Raw genomic sequence first — 20,476 nt, 5'->3', positions numbered from 1 at the left:
ATTTCAGGTCTCCATGTCAACGTAAGAAAAATATATTTAGTTTATTGACTTTTAGTTTCTCTTACCTCTATTAAATATAAAAGGCAATCAAGTTTTCTAAAACATGAATTACCAAAATAAATGTTCAAGTTCTTCCCACCTCTTGGAAAAGGCAATTTTAAAAAAGTCCAAGCAAAATAATCACTCAATAAACAAATGTTTCAAAAAGACAAATATGGTCAGGTGCAGGGGAGCACACCTATAATCACAGCAATTCGGGAAGCTGAGGCAGGAAGACTGCAAGTTGAAAGACAACCTCAGCACTGAGTGAGGAACTAAGCAACATAGCAAGACTCTGTCTTGAAATAAACATATAAAGGCAGGGGATATAGCTCAGTGGTAAAGCACCCCTAGATTTAATTATCGCCATTAAAAAAAAAATGTATAGATACTACAAATATATAATATTCATCCTTGTTAAGTGAAGTGCATTGTTTAAAACATTCTATACCTTACAGGATTAAACAGATAATGGGATATAGTTATGTAATCATGCAATAGCTCTTTTTAAATCGTCAATTGTAAAAATAGGAAAACATATGAACAGTATTCTCCAATCTTTTTATCTTACCTCAGGAATGAGGAGGGTCAATTTCTTCAGCCAATCTTGTAAATGATCACTATCAGCAAGGCTAGATTTCACTAAAGAACAGCAATGAGCCCAACTCACCAAGAGCCACATTGAATAATGTGAAACTAAAAAAAGGAAAAAATTATGACTACAAAGCTTTATGATACAACAAAGATACATACTATTTTTAAAGATAAAGCAATTTTATACCTTTTATTAACATCTTTATTTATTAAAAGTTAACTTTGAGAAACCCTTACCTTCATGCCTAGACCTGTGATCAGACTGGGCTTTCAAAACTCTGTAAAGTAAAAACATATCGCCACCACTAATTAAACTCAACAATGAATTAAAAATGACTTCTTATATGTCCTTTAAAGTCTGTAATAATGTCCCCCAAATAGAATAAATTCTAAAAGAAATATGTATTTTTCCATGATTATTAAAAATAATGACCCAACTCCTCAGTTTATACCCAAAGGACTTAATATCAGCATACTACAGTGATGTAGCCACATCAATATTCATAGCAGCTCAATTCACAATAGCTAGATTGTGGAACCAACCTAGATGCCCTTCAATTGACGAATGGATAAGGAAACTGTGGTATATATACACAATGGAGTATTACTCAGTCATAGAGAAGAATAAAATTATGGCAGTTGCTGGTAAATGGATGAAGCTGGAAAACATCATGCTAAGTCAAATAGGCCAAGCCCAAAAAACCAAAGGCCGAATGTTTTCTCTGATAAGTGCGTGACAATATATAACGATGGGGAAAAGTGGGGGGAAGAGAAGAATGAAGGAACTTTGGATGGTATAGAGGAAAAAGGGGTGGGAGGGGGTGGGGATGGAAAAACAGTAGAATGAAACAGTGTTATCCTATATATATGTATGATTACATAAATGGCATGAATATACATTGTGTACAACCACAGGAATGAAAAGCTGTACCCCATTTGTGTAATGAATCAAAATGTGTCTATAAACATAAAAAATATTTTAATAAAAAATATAAATAAATAAATGAATAAAAGGGAGAAAGCTTTTCCTCACAAAGGTGTCAATTAATAAACACAAAAGTAAAAGTAACAGAAAAAAAAAATCAACATTGCATCAATATTTAAATTAGGTAGATTTGAGAAAATTAGTAAAAGCTAAAACCAAGAAATGAAAATTTCACAAGCCAGAAATTTGTAGTTTCAAATGTTTTCTCGGGGCTGGGAAGATAGCTCAGTTGGTAGAGTGCTTGCCTTGCAAACACAAAGCCCTGGGTTCGATCCCCAGCACCGCAAAAAAAAAAAAATCAAATGTTTTCTCACAGATTGATTTTTAACAAAAGAAAAAAATGCAAACATTATAGTTCAGTAACCTGAAGATTAATTGATCAAAATTAGTATCACTGATAATGGGAAAAATAAACATTCTAATGTACTGGGACACAATATTACCTTAAAGGAGTTTTCTGTTATGAATGTGTAATCATGAGAAACGATCAAGAAACCCAAACTGAAAATGATCTATTAAAAAAAAGTCTCGGCCCAGCATGATGCCACATGTCTGGGATCCCAGTAGCTCCAGAGGATGAGGCAGGAAGAAGTTCAAAGCCAGCCTCAGCAACTTAGTGAGGCCCTAACAACTTGGTTAGACTACGGATGCCCTGTGTCAAAATTTTTTTTAAAAAAGGGCTGAAGAAGTGCAGGCCATATAGCACATCTCGTAGAGTGCCAGCCTCTCATACTGGAGGCCCGGGTTTGAGTCCCCAGCACTCTGGGTTTGTGGAGATAACAAACGAAAAAAGGGCTGAAGATGTGGTTGAGTGGTTAAGCACTCCTAGGTTCAAATCCCTGGTACCAAAAAAAAAAAAAAAAAAAAAAAAAAGTCTGTACTGTTCATACTGTTCATCAGAGGAGGGTTAAGAAAGGATTTGATTAAATAAAAAGGAAGAAATATGACAACTAAAGGTAATACATGATCCTGGACCAGGGAAAGTAGTTTTAATTTTAGGAGAAAAAGTATTTATGTGTAAACTTAGTCATGATGTCTGCAACTTACTCTCAAAAGATTCAGAAAAATATGAAAACAAAGAACCTGTTTATGAACGCATAACTCCTGACAAAATGTTGACAACCTATGCCAATCTACGTGACAGGTAACAGAGACCATTATAAAACCCTTTAGTTTTAAATTTTCTGAAATGGAGTTTTTATACACTATATTCTTATTACAAATACATATATATAATTTATGAAAAATGCATACCTAGGTGCCAGATTATCATATGTATAAGCAACAGACATAAGTCGCTGAATCAAACTGGTTCCTTGGACAAGAACAAGAAACACCTTCAAAACAAAAACATTTGAAATCAATCTTTAAATATGGTAAGACAAAAGAGCATATTCACAACCCAAGATTTCAAATTACGTTGATATTTACCTATGGCAAAACAAAGATTATCCATAGAATTATTGGAAAACTACCATAAAAATATCAAACATTAGAAAACCAAAATTTTATAACCAAACTTAAGAGCAATAACTGCAAAATGAACATACTGAAAATTTAGAAACAGGAGGCAAAAATATTCTTTACATTTAATCCATAGATTTTGCAATGTCACAGAACAGGGTAAAAAGAAAAAAAAAATACTATGTAATTAAAATGTTAGTGGGTCTTGCAGTGAGGGTAGGGCAGAGTTAAGTGAAGAATTAAACTTTTTTTTTATCTTTAAGAATAAGAAAATACATATAAAAATTCAAGCAGTGCCAGATTCCTCAAATGTCCTGAAATAAATACTTTTAAAAAGCAACGTAATACACTATGGATAGATTCAAAATCCTGAGGTTCAACATTTACCTTATTAACTTTCAAAGTACAAGATCCTGATAAATACTTAATTTCTAAATTCTTGCTATTTACCCATTTATTGGGAAAAACTAGTTCACTAATTTAACAAAGAAATACAAAATCCCTTCTGCAGGTCAGAACTCATTCTGGGAACTTTTTTAGTTTGGTGGCGTACTCCACTGCAGACAGCACTGAAACATCAGTACATGCAAAGTGCTAAACCAGCCAAAGAAGGGGAGAATAATTAAACGTGTTTCTGGCAGAATGAATAAAGTTTCTACAGTCAGGCATGCCTGTGGTCTCAAGAACTTGGGAGACCGAGAAAGCAGGATCACAAGTTCAAGGACAAATCAAAAAGTGCTGAGAGACAGTCTGAGGTTTTCTGTTTTTTTCTCATTCCCCTGCCCTCAACCATTCCCCAAGTACTGGGGATTGAACCCGGGGGCACTCTATCACTGAGCTACATTCCTGATTCTTCTTATATTTTTATTTTGATACAGGGTTTTTGCTAAATTCCCAAGCTGGCCTTGAAAGTTCAGTCCTCCTATCTCAGCCTCCCAAGTCGCTAGGATTATAGGCGTAAGCCAGCATAGCTTAGTCTGAGATTTGAAAGCAATTTTCTAAAAGAAGTGTAAGGAAACCACATGGAAGTATAAAATTTTTTTTTAAGTTTTTTTTTTTTTTTTTTTTTTTTTTTGGTAGATGAACACAATACCTTTATACTATTTATTTTTTTACGTGGTGCTGAGGATCAAACCCAGGGCCTCACACATGCTAGGCAAGTGCTCTACCACTGAGCCACAACCCCAGCCCGATAGCACATTCTTAAATGGATTAAATGTTCTTCCTTATGTCTATAGTACATCAAAATTAAATGATTTAGTCTCCAGAATACCAGAAAAAATTTTACCTATGAAGACCTTTAATGTACATTCAAAGCTATAATTAATTTTAGCAAATAAACTAATGCAAAGAATATATTATGCATCTTTTCAAAACTATAAAAACATACTGGTATATCTATAGAAAAAGCTCTGAAAAAAACATATAAAGATTATTACTGGTAGTCACTTGAGACTTAAGGAAGGTTCAATTGAATATTCTGATTTATTTGAAGCAAGCACACAGATGCATATATTTAAAAACAATGAAAAACTCCATCAATCTGTACATTTTAATCTAGAGTTACATATTCATATTATTCAAACCCCAAGGGGAAATTACAAACACACATCAAACACTGCAATTATTAACTGAGGAACTGGGTACAAGGGAACATGCCTGTAATCCCAGTGACTTGGGAGGCTGAGGCAGGAGGATTTCAAGTTTAAGGCCAGCCTCAGCAACTTAGTGAGACACTGTCTGAAAATAAAAATGGGTGTCATTAAGCACACCTGGGTTCAATCCCTAGTACCAAAAAAAAGGAAGGAAAGAAATTAAGTGAGTTGATGGATAGAAAGGATCATAGCCAATTTAAATATTTATATTATAATCTGAAAAGTTTATCCTTGAAAAACCCATTACTGAAAATTTTAAGAAAGGTTATTTTTGGTTTATTTTGTGTGGTGCTGGGGTCTGAACCCAGGACCTTGTGCATGTGAGGCAAGCACTCTACCAACTGAGCTATATCCCAAGTCCAAAAAGTTACTATTAAGTAATAGTTTGCAACATACAACACTGTGGGATAAATCAGATTACACTGTACTTCCAATGTTTAATTTTGATATAAATGATCTGTAATACTGGCAGAGATCACTTCTCCTGCTTAATCACTAAAATTGCAAAAGGGAAACATGCTTCAGGTTTCTATTTACACCAGTAATTTCCAAACCTTATGTTCATCACCATATTCATCTATCTGTAACAATTCATTACTTTTATGTTTCTTGGGAAGGTATAAAGTCAGGCACTATTATCAAAAGACATAGAATGAGAAAGAGATATTAGTAAAAATTAATCTTCAATTCTCCCCCACTCTCCAGTTCATTGATAGAGATGATGGAAAGGTGAATATTTGATTAGATGAACAAAATCAACAGTCAAAAAGAACTGCTAGATATGCTGATTATTACACTATTCTCTCTTTGCTCAAAATTCACTTCTTGCAGCTAGGATTGTGGTTCAGTGATAAGAGTGCTTGCCTAGCACATGTGAGGCACTGGGTTCCATTCCCAGCAACACGTATAAAAATAAATAAATGAAAAAGGCATTGTGTCCATCTATGACTATAAAATGTTTTTAAAAATTTACCTCCTACGTACTTTCTCTACAATACCCACATATTTACATAATTTTCTCTATAATACTAGGGGTAGTATATCAGAAACCAAACTCTTCCTTTTCCAGCCGGCTTCTTATTAGGTTCTGCCAACCTGGGGAACTAGACAGAATGCTTCCTGGTTTTTTTCCTGTCAGCATTGTTTCCAAAGTATTTTATCTAGAAGAGGCAGCCAGTTTCAGGCACTCCTGTATTCAGCTTTTTATTCAGTCTCCTCTGAGAATTCAGCAGACCCTCCTATCTTAGAGGCCAAAACCCCAGTTAAACACGATCCTTTCTGTAAGCTTCTAATTCCTTCATAACCCTAACACTTTCTTATCTAGAGTTCTGGGGTGGTGAATGGCTCCTCACCATTCTCTTTTCTGCTTTTAAGCAATCCAACATGAACATGTAAAATCAACTTCCTCCTTTAAATTTCTAAAGCTGAAATGCCTAGTTTGGGTTCTGTTTTTCCGAATGGAGCCTAATACACTTAGTATATAAATTACTGACCTCAAATAATGAACAAAGGCCTGTAGTTAGATAACACTAAAATAGCACACCATGCTTACATTTTGGAAGAAGAATTGAAAAGAATTATTACTTCCTCATTACTACCACTTTGAAACCATGGTATCACTTCAGTTCTAAGGTCATATCAGTTAGCAAGGATAAAATTTCTTAGGCTAATATGTATTTCTTTGCTTTGTAAAAACAAAAATACACCCTCTCAAAAACATGTTAGAATTAATGATCTACAATTTACTCTTAACTTCTATACTTTACCTCTGTCAATCGTGGTATATGAAGGCCCTTGGCATGATCACCAGCAGCCTTCCTTGATTTGCCAGGCCAGGTTCTTTTCCTCTGGCTTTCTGCTATACCAGACCAGGCAAAGACATCATGATAAGCTAAATCCAAATCGGAGGGATCTACTGCAAACTGGCATATTAACTTCAGCAAACAAGCAAGACAGTCTAGTTGCCACTGTGGATGAGAAAAAAATGTTATTTCCCTATTTTCATTAATATAACATGACCAGAATACAATTTTGAAATTTTTAAAAGACCAGGAAATAAAAATTAGTATAGCTAGTACTTAATATACTATAGAAATCTTTGTGCTCAAATATTATGGAAATCATCCAATCATACAAAAATGAAAACAGGAAAATATACAAAGTATATTTAAAAGAAATGGGAATGACACATTCATTTCTTTCATGAAATTATCATAAAAATGTATACGATAGACTTTGGAGAAGATACACAGTTTAGAATGTAATACGATTTTATAAAAAATTATTTAAAATACAAAGATATATTTTATTCATCAGTATTTTGAGATAAATATTGTGCAATTTTCCCACAAAATAGTCTTAATATTTTGAAACCAAAGAAATTCTCAATAATTCAGAAAAACAATTCAACTGAAAATCTAGTACTTTCTATGTATACACTTAAAATAAAAAGTCAGGCACATTGGCACATGCCTATAATCCCAGTAACTTGGGATGTTGAGGCAGCAGAATTGCAAGGTAGAAGTCAACCTCAGTAACTTAGCAAGAAACTAAACAACTTAGACCCTGTTTGGGGAGGAGGAATGGTGGCAGAGTTGGAAGGATCGATGTAGCTCAATGGGAAAGCATCCCTGTATTCAATTCATAGTGCTAAATAAATACATAGAATCAAAGAACTATCTCTTTAGTAAAATATTAAGTATTTGGTATGAAAAATAAATTTACATCTGAGTTCATGATCTTAACTCAAAATTTTCTTTAAATACATTAATTAAAATATCACATATATAAGATGTCAAGTTTCAGTGCTTACACTACAAAAATCTTTAGCCTCCTGTTCTCCTGATAACAATATTCCTATATCCATATATCAGGAAACAGTATTCTTCCCTTGAATTACTAAATTTTGAGAAGGGTACCAAGTTAGTAGGGAGAAGAAGAAATGTCTTTTTAGCAAACAGTGCTAGAAAAACTGGATATCCACATGAAGGAGAAAAAAACCCCTCAACCTTACTTTATATATACACAAAAAGCTCAAAATACATAAAAGTAAATAATTAAAGGACCTATAAGACATATAGAAGAAAACAAGGAGAAAAATCTTTGTGACCTTGGAAGAAATATTTCTTAGGCTTAATGGAAATTTCATTAAAAATAAAAACTTCTCTCTTAAAAGAATATTGTCAGTATAAGGAAAAAGTCCTAGACTATAAACATTCCCTACACATACATCTGAGAAAAGACTTGTCCAAACTGGTAAAACAATGGGGTTGGAGGGGGTGGTATCTTAACACTCTATATTAAGACAAAACAAATCAAAAACACAAAAGAAGAGACAATTCACTAAAAAAAGTCACATGGTAAATAAGCAGTGGCAAAGATGCTAAACATTATTGATAACAATCAGAGGAGGATAAAGCAAAAGCACTAAAAATAATGGCACACATACAGAAACAGAAGAATGGCTTAAGAAAATATTTTTCTTTTTCTGGCAGTGTTGGAGATCAAAAATAGGGCCTTGTGTATACCAGGCAAGTGCTCTACCACTGGGCTATACCCTCAGTCTGCAATTGACTCAAATTTTAAACACTTGAACACACTAACTCAGGGTAAAGAGATAGAACAAATAAAATTCTTATATTTTGCATAATATAATTGCTTTCAAAAACAGTTTTTTAGCTTTCTGTAAAATTTATTACAGTTACCACATTACGTAGTAATTTCATATCTGGCATTTACCAAAACAAAAACATATATAAACAAAGACTTATTTACAAATGTTTATAGCAATTTTATTCATAATAGCCCCCAAATGGAAACAACTCAATGCCCATTAATAGATGAGTAGATAACAAACTGTTACATTTATACAATAAATATATTACTCAAAAATAAAATAGTAAGACTACCAATATACATTCAATCTCAAACTACATGTTAAAAAAAGGAAAAAATAATAGTATATATAGTATTGTTCCAATTATATATTCTATAAAATGAAAACCTAATTTAGAGTAACACAAAGCAGATCAATAGTTGCCTAGGGCTGGATGGTTGGGAGAGGGGGTATAAAATTTACTGCAAAACATCAGGATAAAACTTCTGAGAAAATGAAAATGTTCTTTATCTTAATTATGCTGGAGTATAACCACATATTACATACAACAATTCATTTAAAATGAACCTATGATCTAAATGTGAGAGAGAAAAACTAGTAAACTCAGAAGAAAACAGTTATCAGTCTCTGCGACCTCAGATTAGGTAGTGGTTTCTGGCAATACCAAATGAACAAGCAGCAAAAGAGAAAAAAGGATATTTGACTTCAAAATTAGAAACTTTTATATATCACAGGGCAAGAAAGGGAAAAAAGAATAATACACATATTGGTAGAATATATATGTAAATCATGTCTGCTAAGGAGTTAATATCCAAACTAAAAAACTCTTACAACTCAACAATAAAAGAACCCAATTAAAACCTAGTAATGGCTGGGTATGCTGGAGCACACTTGTAATCCCTGCAGCTTGGAGGATAAAAGAGGAAAATCTCAAGTTCAAGGCCAGCCTCAGCAATTTAGTAAGGTACTAAACAACTTGGTGAGACCCTATTTCAAAATTTAAAAAAAAGGGCTGGGGATGTGGCTCAGTGGATAAGTGCCTCTGGTACAAACAAAAACAACAACAAAAACGGGAATGAATTTGAAATGGAAACACCACCATGTTCAACAACAACTGATAAAACTCATCTTCCCTGGATTCAGCTATGACTGAAAAGATATTTCACCCAAGAAAATATAAACACATACTCACTTGCATGTATGCTCCTTTACTCTTATGAATGGTCAATAAAAACAGTAAAACATGCTCAAGATCATTAACTTCAGAAAAACACAAATTTTAAAAAAGCACAATGAGATACAATTTACCACCCACTACGCTATCATAAAAAAGACAGAGAACAAGCATTGGCAAGGTACACCACGCCAACACATACGCTCAGAAGAACTGATACCTTTCACCTACACACATGGTCACAACAGCCAAAAAGTGGAACCATCCAAATGTCTTTTAATTGAGAAACTGTGTTATATTCATATGAAGGATTACGTATACATGCTTTGAAGAATAAAACTGCAAAATACTACACTCAGTAAAAGAATTCAGTCACAGAAAATCACACTCTGTATAGCTTCAATTATGAAAGGTCCCAAATAGGCAAATCCATGGAGATAAAAAGTAAATTAGGTTAGTGGTTGACCAAGGCTAAATCGTATGGGGAACATGAAAAAGAACTACCATTGGGTATGCAGTTTCTTTCTGAGGTGAGAAAATTGTTCTGGAATTAGACTGTGGTGATGGTTGCACAATTTTATGACTATACCATAACCATGGAACTGTACATTTTAAAAAGTCAAATTTTACTGTATGCAAATTACATCTCCAAGAAAGTTTGGGGTTGGGAATACAGGTTAGTGCTATCATGCTTGTCTAGCATGTTCAAAGTCCTGGTTTTAGCCCCAGCATAGAAAAAATGGAAGAGATGAAGGGAGAAGGAAGAGAAAGAAGGAAAAGAAAGAAAATTTTTCATTAATAGGTGTACCTCAACTAATCTGATTATTTAAAACTTCTTTTTCTTAGTTTTAGATGGACTCAATACCTTTGTTTTATTTATTTTTATGTGGTGATGAAGATTGAACCCAGTGCCACCCTCATGCTTGGCACTCTACCACTGACTGAGCTACAACTCCAGTCCCTAATTTGTATTTTAAAAGGGAAATGAGTTGGTAAAGTAAAAAGAATGACCCTTAATTTAAAAGTATTCCATAATACTAAGAGAGATGGATTATGAATAGGAAAAAATCAGTTGACCTGAAGCCAGTCTGTAATTCAAGCGTGATTTGTACCTCAGCCATTTTAAGCATTCTAAGGCTAACATGTCACACGGAAAGTAACATGTTCTTTACTGATACTTCATAAAAGTATCCACAATTTCAAAGGAAACAAAGAAACTGTTAGCAAATGTTTGCATGTAATTTTTACTAAGAACAGAGAACAGTTTATAAACTAAATTCCTGTGGATGAAATAAAACTCAATAATTATAGTTCAATTTTCCCATATTTCCAAAGAACCAAAACATACCTCCTCATTCTCAGATATTAATGGGACAACAAAGAAATAACTACCAATAAAATGCAACAAAAATAAATTTCAAATATTAAGCATAGAACTGTAGTAACTGCTGTACATACGGATATTTTCTAAAGTAAAATACATAAAATAGAAGTTGAAAAGAGTTGCAGGATTAACAAAAGCTTGGTAGATAACAATTCTCTTTAAATGTATTTTCTCTCATTGTGGACATAGTAATATTTGATATGAAATCATTAATGTTTAAATCTTGTGTTTCAAGTTAAATCTAAAAATCAAGTTCTAACATTAATATTTGAATGAAATGTATGAGAACATTAATCTGCTCTACATTTAGTTCAAAACTGGACTGTGCAGTTTTATTTATTTTGCTCTGCTGGGGTTGGAACCTAGAACCTCCCTGCAACTCACTAAGCAAGTGCTCTACCATTCAGCTTTACCTCCAGCACATCTGCACCACTTTAGATACCACTATGAAGTTAGGTTTTCTGGTTTTTTGTTTGTTTGTTTGGTACCAGGGATTGAACCCAAGGCATTTACCACTGAGCTACATCCCCAGTCCTTTTAAATTTTTTGAGATAGGGTTTCATTAAGTTATTCAGGTTTACCTTGAATTTGCAATCTGTCTATTTCAACCTCCCAAATTGCTGGGATTAAAGGGGTACAACCCCATGACTGGCTCATTATTAAGGTCTTAATATTATTCTGCAAGCAACTTTATTTTATTAATATTTGCGACCAGTGATAAAGCACCATTTTAAAATATTTCTGTTATGAGAGTCAATACTTTTGTTGAATATTATAAAAAATAATGCAGCAATGTCCAAGTATTTATGAAAATTTCAAAGGCTTACTCTTAATTTCTTTATCTATCCACCAGCAGAACAAATTTTTAAAATATTACTGCTAGAAAAGAATTATCAAAACAAAATTTAACAATGAAAAAAATTACTTAAAATATGGAAAGCAATTTGAAAAAGTAACAAAATCTTTAAGTTGATATATATAAAGTATGAATATAAAACTTAAACAACCTAAAGGAAAAATAATTATAAATCTGTCAAAGTTCAGAGTAATTTTACTAACAACTAACAAACACAAAGAACTTTTATTTCATAACTAGTTTATTAAACTTTGTATTTTAAAATTTCTAGTACATGCCCAAGTTCTCTTTTATTACAAAGAAGTATGTACAAAAGTTACACATTACTAATGGAAATGGAAGTGTTTGAAATGAGATTAATTCAAACACTAAGTTTTTCACTTACCACAGTCCAAGATTCCTGTTCTTTAGGTTCCAAAATTCCAGAATTAAAAATTTCTAGTAACTGTTGAAGGCCTCCAGCAGCAACAAACTGTAAGCAATTGTGAGGATAATGGTAAGAGAAAAGCAGATATATAACGTAATGACAACCTACTTTTTGATCCACCATCTTGTTAAAATGTTACAGTTTTCATTTAGAAAATTATTTTCAATACAAATACCTGCTATATAAAATAATATTCATTTTCAAGAAATTTTAAAAAATATATTCTTGTGCATGGCATGGTGGTGCATGGATGTAATCCCAGCAACTCACGAGGCTGAGGCAGGAGAATCCCAAGTTCAAAGCCAGCCTCCACAACTTAGTGAGGCCCTACACAACTTAATCCCAGACACCAGGATGTCCTAACACAGTACTTAATGGCATAGGGGGAATTAGTGCTAAAAATAGGAGTGCATTACATAATTTCAACTGACATTATTGTAAATTTAAACTAGGCTTTATTTTAAATAATAAACTGATTTTTAAAATAAGAATTTATAGACCCCAATTTTGTGAAAATGTAAATTTTTATCATTGATATATCACAAAACATATAATCAAACCTTGCAACTCCAGGAATTTTTACTATTTTCCACTTGATCCTCACTTGAATCATCTGAATCTGGATAAAGGTCACTATAACTTCCCTGTGGGGAAAGTAAAAAAATAAGGGAAGGTAGTGGTAGAAAATGTTTTCTACAATGAAGAAAATACACTCAAGAATTTTGCTCCAAATAAAATAAAGACATTTAATGATGATATTGGAAATGCAAATACCGTTGATTCTCTCCTTATTCTTCTGTTAGGTTTTCCTAGTGCTTCAATAATTTCCAGAGCATATAAAAGCTTATGAGCACTCTTAATTTTGAGAAGTTCTTTCCAATTAAGTCCATCATTACTCTTAAATTAAAAAAAGGAAGAATATAGTCAAGTCAACTTTAGTAATGGACTCCAAAAAGAAAAACTATAGAAAGACATTATATAAAAATACAAATATTACATATACTTTGAAACATACTTATATGAAAATCAACTAAATAACTGCTACTAACAGCATACTTTAAAACACCAATTATTCAATAAGTTTTGTTCAAATAAAACCAATACAATATAAACAGCAGCATGGGAAAATTATTAATGTGAAACAATTGTTATTTTCTAGAATCAATCTGTGAAATAATGTTGTTCACACTAAAAATGTATCTTTGAAATGTTATCACTACAGTCATCATCATTCATCATCTTTCATCATTTTCTAGAGCCCATCATTTTTACATAAAAATCATGAGACACAAGACCTGTAATCACGCCAAAGTGCCCAAATCATAGATAACTAGTAGCATACATTAGTACATAAGCATGTTATTTTAATCATTTCACAAGAGTTCTACTTGAAATCTGCAAAAAGAAACTACTGTTACACAGTTTCTAAAACTGATCTTGAGGGGTCAGTAGTAGAGTGCCTTCCTAGCACATTTGAGGAACTGGGTTCAATCCTTAGTACCACATAAAAATTAATAAATAATAATAATAAACTTTAATTTAAAAATATCTTTACCAAGATATTCAACACATATCAATATGTAAATTAATGCCCCATTGGAAGATTACTACAATTGACTTATATAAGCATCCAAAATAAGCACTGATGCATTTCATTTCACCACGGTATATTTTCCCTACACATTATTCTTGTTGTCAAAAAGCAATATTAGAAACATACAATAATTTCTTTGAAAAACAAAATCAAACCATTGATAAACTGACAAATCCATATATTCTAGAGACAATTTTAGAAAGCATCCTTATCTTGTATTTACTATGCTAAACAAATAACCTTACTAAACAAATAAAATGTTACAATTTTTTCTATTGAATGAACAAAAATTATACTCAGATTTGTTAAGGTATGAGTCAGAAAGTGATCTCATATACTGCCAGTAGAAACTAGTAACGTATCAAGTATCATCGTCAAGGGGAATAAAAAATTTGCAGGCTTACCTGTTCATCTGAAATATTCTGGAATGCCATCAACATGTTAGGACATGTCGGAAGAAGCATCAGCAGCTCCCAGACACGCCTAGACAAATTTTCTGCATGAAGATGAAGCTCTTCACATCTTAAGCTCTATATAAATAAGAACAACTGCTTTATCAAGACAGATCAGGGAAAAAAGTTTATGAACAAGTTCAACTGTTTGGCATAAAAATTATTAATAATCAAATGTGCTTATTTCAAGTAGTGTGAAATAATACATTTTTAACATGGTAAAGAGAATGTATTTAATGGGGCTGGGATTGTGGGTTCAGTGGTGGAGTCCTTGCCTAGATGCATGAGACCCCGGGTTCAATCCTCAGCATCACATAAAAATAAAATATTATGTACACCTACAAGTAAAACAAAATATTTTTAAAAAAAGAAAGAAAAATAAATAGAATGTATTTAAGACACTGAAAAATCATAAAAATACAGGTTTTTTTTTTTAACTGATTATGAACATTTCCCCAGAATAGCCTTTCTCTAGGGTTGATCACTTTCCTTAAGAAATGTCAACCAAAAGTGAAGTCACCTCTTTCATAAGACCATTAGTAAATTTCAAAACTATCATCTATTTCATTTTTGCAGGTCAGTATCTGAGCATATCAAAGACTTTATGAATTAAATCTTTGAACTTCCAGTTGAGAAGAGAACATATCCTTCTGTTTCTCTTATTTTATTAATGCATATCTTATTTTACTGTCTCAGATGAGCAGACATTAAAAAGAGAAAGCAATTTTAGAGAATATTCTTTTTGCTATTATCTTTTGTTAAATTTTAGCTCAGTAAGGTGCTAAAAGTATCCTAAATGTTTCAGTAAGTATTAAAATAAAAAAAAAGTTTTTAAAATTTCAATTAAAGTACCACCCCAGGAGACAATAAACATCAAAAGCTAAAAGTCACTAGGCATTTTTATAGTATAATTTTGTTTATTATTATACTATTATTGCTCCTATTATAATAATTCTTTGGTATAATACACTCTTAGGAGATGCCAAAGGAATATTCTGTAATTCAATAAAAAGCAATTTAGCTCTTTCAGTACAAGGACTTTTTTATAAAACCAATATATAGTTATCCCTCCATAACTACCAGGGATTGGTTCCAGGATCCCCCCTGCCCCTCCATGGACACCAAAATCTGTAGATGCCCAAGTCCTTCATATAAAAAGTGTAAAACAGAATCTATGCATATCCTTCCACAAACTCTAGATTACTTAAAATACCTAAAACTGTAAATACTATATTAACAGTTGCTATACGGTATTGTTTAAGGAACAATGACAAGGAAAATAATCTTCATATTCAGAACAAATCTTTTTTATTCCCCCAAATATTTTCATTCCTCAAATATTTTCATTTCTTACAAATGCAAAACAAATGAAAGAAAAACAAATGCAAGGCTGGGATTGTGGCTCAGTGGCACATGTGAGACACTGGATTCACTCCTCAGCACCATATAAAAATAAAGATATTGTGTTCATCTACAAGTAAAAATAAATTTAAAAAATTTTTACATGTAGAATTCATGGATATGGAGGGATAACTGTACTTCAAAGGCAAGGGAATTTTACAGCTGGAGTTTCAAGGTAAACTTGCCTTTCACAATTCAACTCTGACTCAGACTGAAACATACCTATTTTGAACATCCCTGTAAATAATACTTCAATAAAACAGAATGCCTGATCATATTAAGCACTTAAAGATGTAACAAATAAATAAATGTGTTCCTATGTTTTTTTGCTGTTTTGGAGATCACTGAGAAAAGCATTTTTCCTTCAACAGAAAAATAAAACAAGTTTGTGGAGCTGGGTGTGGTGGTACATGCCTGTAACTATGGCTACCTAGGATGCTGAGACTGAAGGATCTCAAGTTCAAGGACAACCTAAGTGAATCAGCAAGCCCCTGTCTGAAAACAAAAACAAAAACAAAAACAAAAAAAAGGGAAAAAACCAGTGTGGGGAGGGGAAGGGTGATGTACATCAGTAGTAGAGCATTTCCTAGCATGTGCAAGGTCCTGGGTTCAATTATCAGTATCACAAACAAAAATAAGATTGTGGAAATAAAGTCTGATAGAGTTACCTCACTATCGTCCACTGCCACCTTTCCTGAGGGTGGTTTAAATGATGCAAGCATTTCTAGTAAATCAAAAAGAGTAGTTAGATGAGGTTCTTGTAAAAGCAAAAGCATTGGAATGTTGTCCTTCTGAGGGGGTGGTAGGCAAGATGCAGGCAGCTGAACACCTTCCCCTTTCCGTTCTCTCCGTGGTGCACCCAAAGATACAAATACCATCTACAAATAAAACAGGGGGAAAAATTACACGCATTAAGTTTTTTGTTTAATAAAACAAGTCTCAAGTATAAAGTAATTTGTTACAATTTTAATAAAATGAAAGCAATCAATTTTAGACCAAACCTTTGACTATTTTATTGACTTAAACAGTCAATAGATAATTTAAACACAAACCACAACTTATATAAGTACCTGCATATCCTTAAAACCAAGTTCGTGAAGTGCTTTTTCATCATAATCTGTTGTTAACTCATGTCCAGATGAAATCATCCTGACTGGTCCCATGAGCCCTCCTTAAAAACAGCACAAAAGTAAAGTAAAAAAATTTATAGGCGTTAATTCATTTGCTGACAAGAATACAAAGGTATAATACTTAAGTTCACTGTATGTTAACCATAAATATAACTAAAAGAATTGGAGACTGTACTAAACATACTTAAGCATGTTTTCAGTTGTCTTAAGTTGCCCTTAGGCAATAAAAATAACAACAAAGTTCTCTTTTAGGCACCAGTCTAACTAGATCAATTCTTATTTCCTTAACAATATGAAAAATGTTATATAGATTAAAAAACACTACAGGAACTTTCTGGGAACATATTGCGTTTCCCAAAAAAATACACAAAGAGAAATATGTAGGGATAAAAAAATATACACAGATTCTTTAATGCCTTAGTTGCACAAGAAATTGGCATGCATTGATAATGACTAATTTCTCTCTTCCCTGTTATTATCCACAAAAACAAGAGTGCAAAACAAACAAATCTCACAGGAATATCAACTACAATCTTTGATATCCATTCCTTTATTCAATAAATTAGTTCATTCAAAAGGTTAACTGGTTTGTTCAATAAACTCAACAGAGAAGCAATGTTTCTAGAATGCATAAAGTTCTTTTTGCTGTCTGCACTCCTTACCTCAAAACTATACTTTCTTGATCAGATCTACTTGCCCTTTCTTGAAAGCATGTTCCCATCTTAAGAACTAAGATGTTCCTGCTCAGAAATTCACAGGGTTTTCTTCCCTAATATCCTTCAAGTCTCTCATTAAGAAAATTCCTCCTAACCATTCACTCTAAACGACCTCATTTCACTATCTTTTCTTAAAGCACTTATTTACATCTGGCTCTCTTCAAAAAGCAAACAAAAAAATTCCTCTCAGTTCCACCAAGTTCAGAGATTTCATTTTATATTTACAGATGTATGCCAGGCACTAGAAAACAGTAGACCTTCAAATAATATTGTATGATGCATGAATTTTTTTAAAAGAAAATGCTTAGGATAGAAAATTAAGCAAAATTGTCAATGCTGATGAATAATTTAAATATTAAAAATACTGAATTTTCCTAGCAATGTAATAAATACTTCAGAAATAATGATTGAGGCAGGACAACTACTTTCTATAATGACATGTAACATTTAAAATTTACCTTTTCTCTTCAAATAAGAATTCTACAGGAAACTATTTCAAACAGAAGAAAAATGGTATTCCCCTAGTAAAGTTCATTTTGACAATTCCCTTAAGTATAACTGCTTTAGAGCTAAATCTAGGATTCTTTTCTTTCTAACTGTAAGCCAAGAAATCTTGGCCCTGAGGGACTGATAAATATTCAATCATACTTTTTTTGGAATTTTCTGTTTATCAATAAAGAAGTTACATTTCAAACATACCCTACATAAGAGAAAAATAGATTTTTTATTTCTTCGCTCAAAGTTAAGACATATGAATTAATTATGATGATTTCTTAAAATTCTCTACTCTCCATTCTCTATGTATTTACCAACAAATTTTTTCACAAAAAATCATGTACTTTAAATGTTCAAGAATTATCCTTGTGCACTTTCCTCCCAGAACTTGATATTAATTTATCAATATAGACAACTTCAGAGTAATTTCAATTTCTAAAAAAAATTACACTGAGATCTTAGATAAAATACACTAAAAATAAATTTGATATTTCTACAATATTCAGTAGATAGATATGCTAGATATTTATTCAGTTGTTCATATAAAAAAATTTAGAAATTTTTATTTTCATATAGTTCACAAATCCCTCACATTAAGATACCACAATGATACTTAAAATGGAATCCCACTATTATGTATAATTATAGTGCACACACACACACACACACACACACACCAAAAAACATGGAGGCCCGGCAGGGTGGCGCAGGCCTATAATCCCAACTATTCAGGAGGCTGAGGCAAGGAAGATAGCAAACTCAAGACCAGCCACAGCAACTTAGCAAGACTCTATCTTAAAAAAGCTGGAAATGTGCCTCAGTGGTTCAGTGCCCCTAGGTGCCCCAGTATACCCACTTCTCTAGTGGACGCAGGCACACACAAACACACACAATCATGAAAAAATGATTGCCATAACTTTAAATTGCTACAGAGTATTTCTTTAGTTTCCAATTCATCATCATGATTATTCCCTGATTAAAACTAAGTTCTCTCTTCCAAAAATTATACTTCATATATTTTACTCTAGTCATTTTGTATAATACAAACGAGGGGGAAAAAAAAGAATGCTAGGAAAGGAGTGTTTATTAAGCAAAACTATAGCCACTGAATGGATAGAAACTCTACATTAAGTTTTAATGATTTAGTAAATTTTTTAAATGACTTTTCCACTTTACTAATCAAATACAGCTTATCATCATTGATCTTTACACAGTTAAAATAAAACACCTGTGGTCATGATGACTGCTAAGAGAATACAACGTGGATTTGTTTCCTACTCTCTTAGATACTCTTGTTAAATATGAAAGTCTCTTTTCCAAAAGAGAACTCAGATTCTGTTTGATATAAGACATGTCTATAGTTCGTGCGTATGACCATGCTATGGTCTGAGCATCTGTGCTCCCCTCACAAATTCATACACTGAATCCTAATCACCAGTATCATGCTATTTTTGGAAATGGAGCCTGTGGGAGGATATTAAGTCATGAGGGTGCTGCCTTAATGAATAGGATTTGTGACCTTTTAAAAGAGGCCTGAGGAAGCATGCTTGCCCCTTCCACATACAAAAACACAGCCAGAGAGAACCATCTAAGACAAAGTAGGCCCTCATTAAACACTGAATCTGCCAGTACCTGAATCTGTGACTTCCCAGCCTCCAAAAACTTATGAAATAAGTATCTACTGCTTATAAGCTATTCAGTTTGTGGTATTTTGCTGAAGAAGCCTGGATGGACTCTGATAAACTGGATTTTACAATAAATTGTACCACTTTCTATCTTTCACCAATTCTTTTTTGAGATGAGTCTCCCTATGTTGCCCACACTCACCTTAAATTCACAACCCACCTGCTCAGTCTCCCAAGTATGTGGGATTACAGAGATGTGCCACCATTCCAGGCTCCTTGTTTATTTTTTAGCAGGGATGTGGTGGTGGTGGTGGTGGTTGCTTGTGCTCAGGATCAAACCTAGGTCCGCCCATGTGCTAGGCAAATAAACTATATCCCTAGTTGCCTTGAGCAGATATTTTTAACATAAAATCTGCTTGTTCTTAGTGCACAACTATACCCACCTACTCGGGAAGTTAAAGTGGGAAGATGAAAAGTTCAAGGCGAACCTCAGCATTTTACTGATGTAGGGCTCATCTATTATACTTGAGATCCTGCATTCAACAACCCCAGTACCACCACCAATAACAAAAATTGTTCAAACGGTTCTAGAAAGCATTCGCAGTTTTAAGAAAATGTTAATATAATGGATGCTTCAAAACAAAAGACAAACACATTTTGTGAGCTCTTTGGTTATGATGATAAATTAAACAACACACATCTAATTTTTCCTCTGAAACTCTACGAAAAATATGAATTAAAAAATTTTTATACAAATTGATAGGAAAATGAGGTAAGAGATCATACTCAAGTTTACAAGAAGTAAACTAAAGAAAATTTAAAGACTAGCGTGTTCCCAAAAGACAAATCCTAAACCACAGAGATAACCT

General features: G+C 32.8%; 1 protein-coding gene across 1 annotated transcript in view; it reads right to left on the bottom strand.

Moving 5' to 3' along the window:
* Positions 1 to 20,476, bottom strand: part of Usp34 (ubiquitin specific peptidase 34) — a 221,303-nt gene that overhangs the window by 82,424 nt on the left and 118,403 nt on the right. The window contains 10 exon segments of the mRNA XM_047522220.1: positions 611 to 735; positions 871 to 911; positions 2,873 to 2,955; positions 6,504 to 6,704; positions 12,153 to 12,239; positions 12,755 to 12,838; positions 12,969 to 13,091; positions 14,193 to 14,318; positions 16,310 to 16,519; positions 16,712 to 16,812. Of these exon segments, the coding sequence (XP_047378176.1) occupies positions 611 to 735; positions 871 to 911; positions 2,873 to 2,955; positions 6,504 to 6,704; positions 12,153 to 12,239; positions 12,755 to 12,838; positions 12,969 to 13,091; positions 14,193 to 14,318; positions 16,310 to 16,519; positions 16,712 to 16,812 (1,181 nt within the window).

Source organism: Sciurus carolinensis, chromosome 13 (genome assembly GCF_902686445.1).
Source record: "Sciurus carolinensis chromosome 13, mSciCar1.2, whole genome shotgun sequence".
Lineage (NCBI taxonomy): Eukaryota > Metazoa > Chordata > Mammalia > Rodentia > Sciuridae > Sciurus > Sciurus carolinensis.
This window is presented reverse-complemented; position numbering and strand designations above follow the sequence as displayed.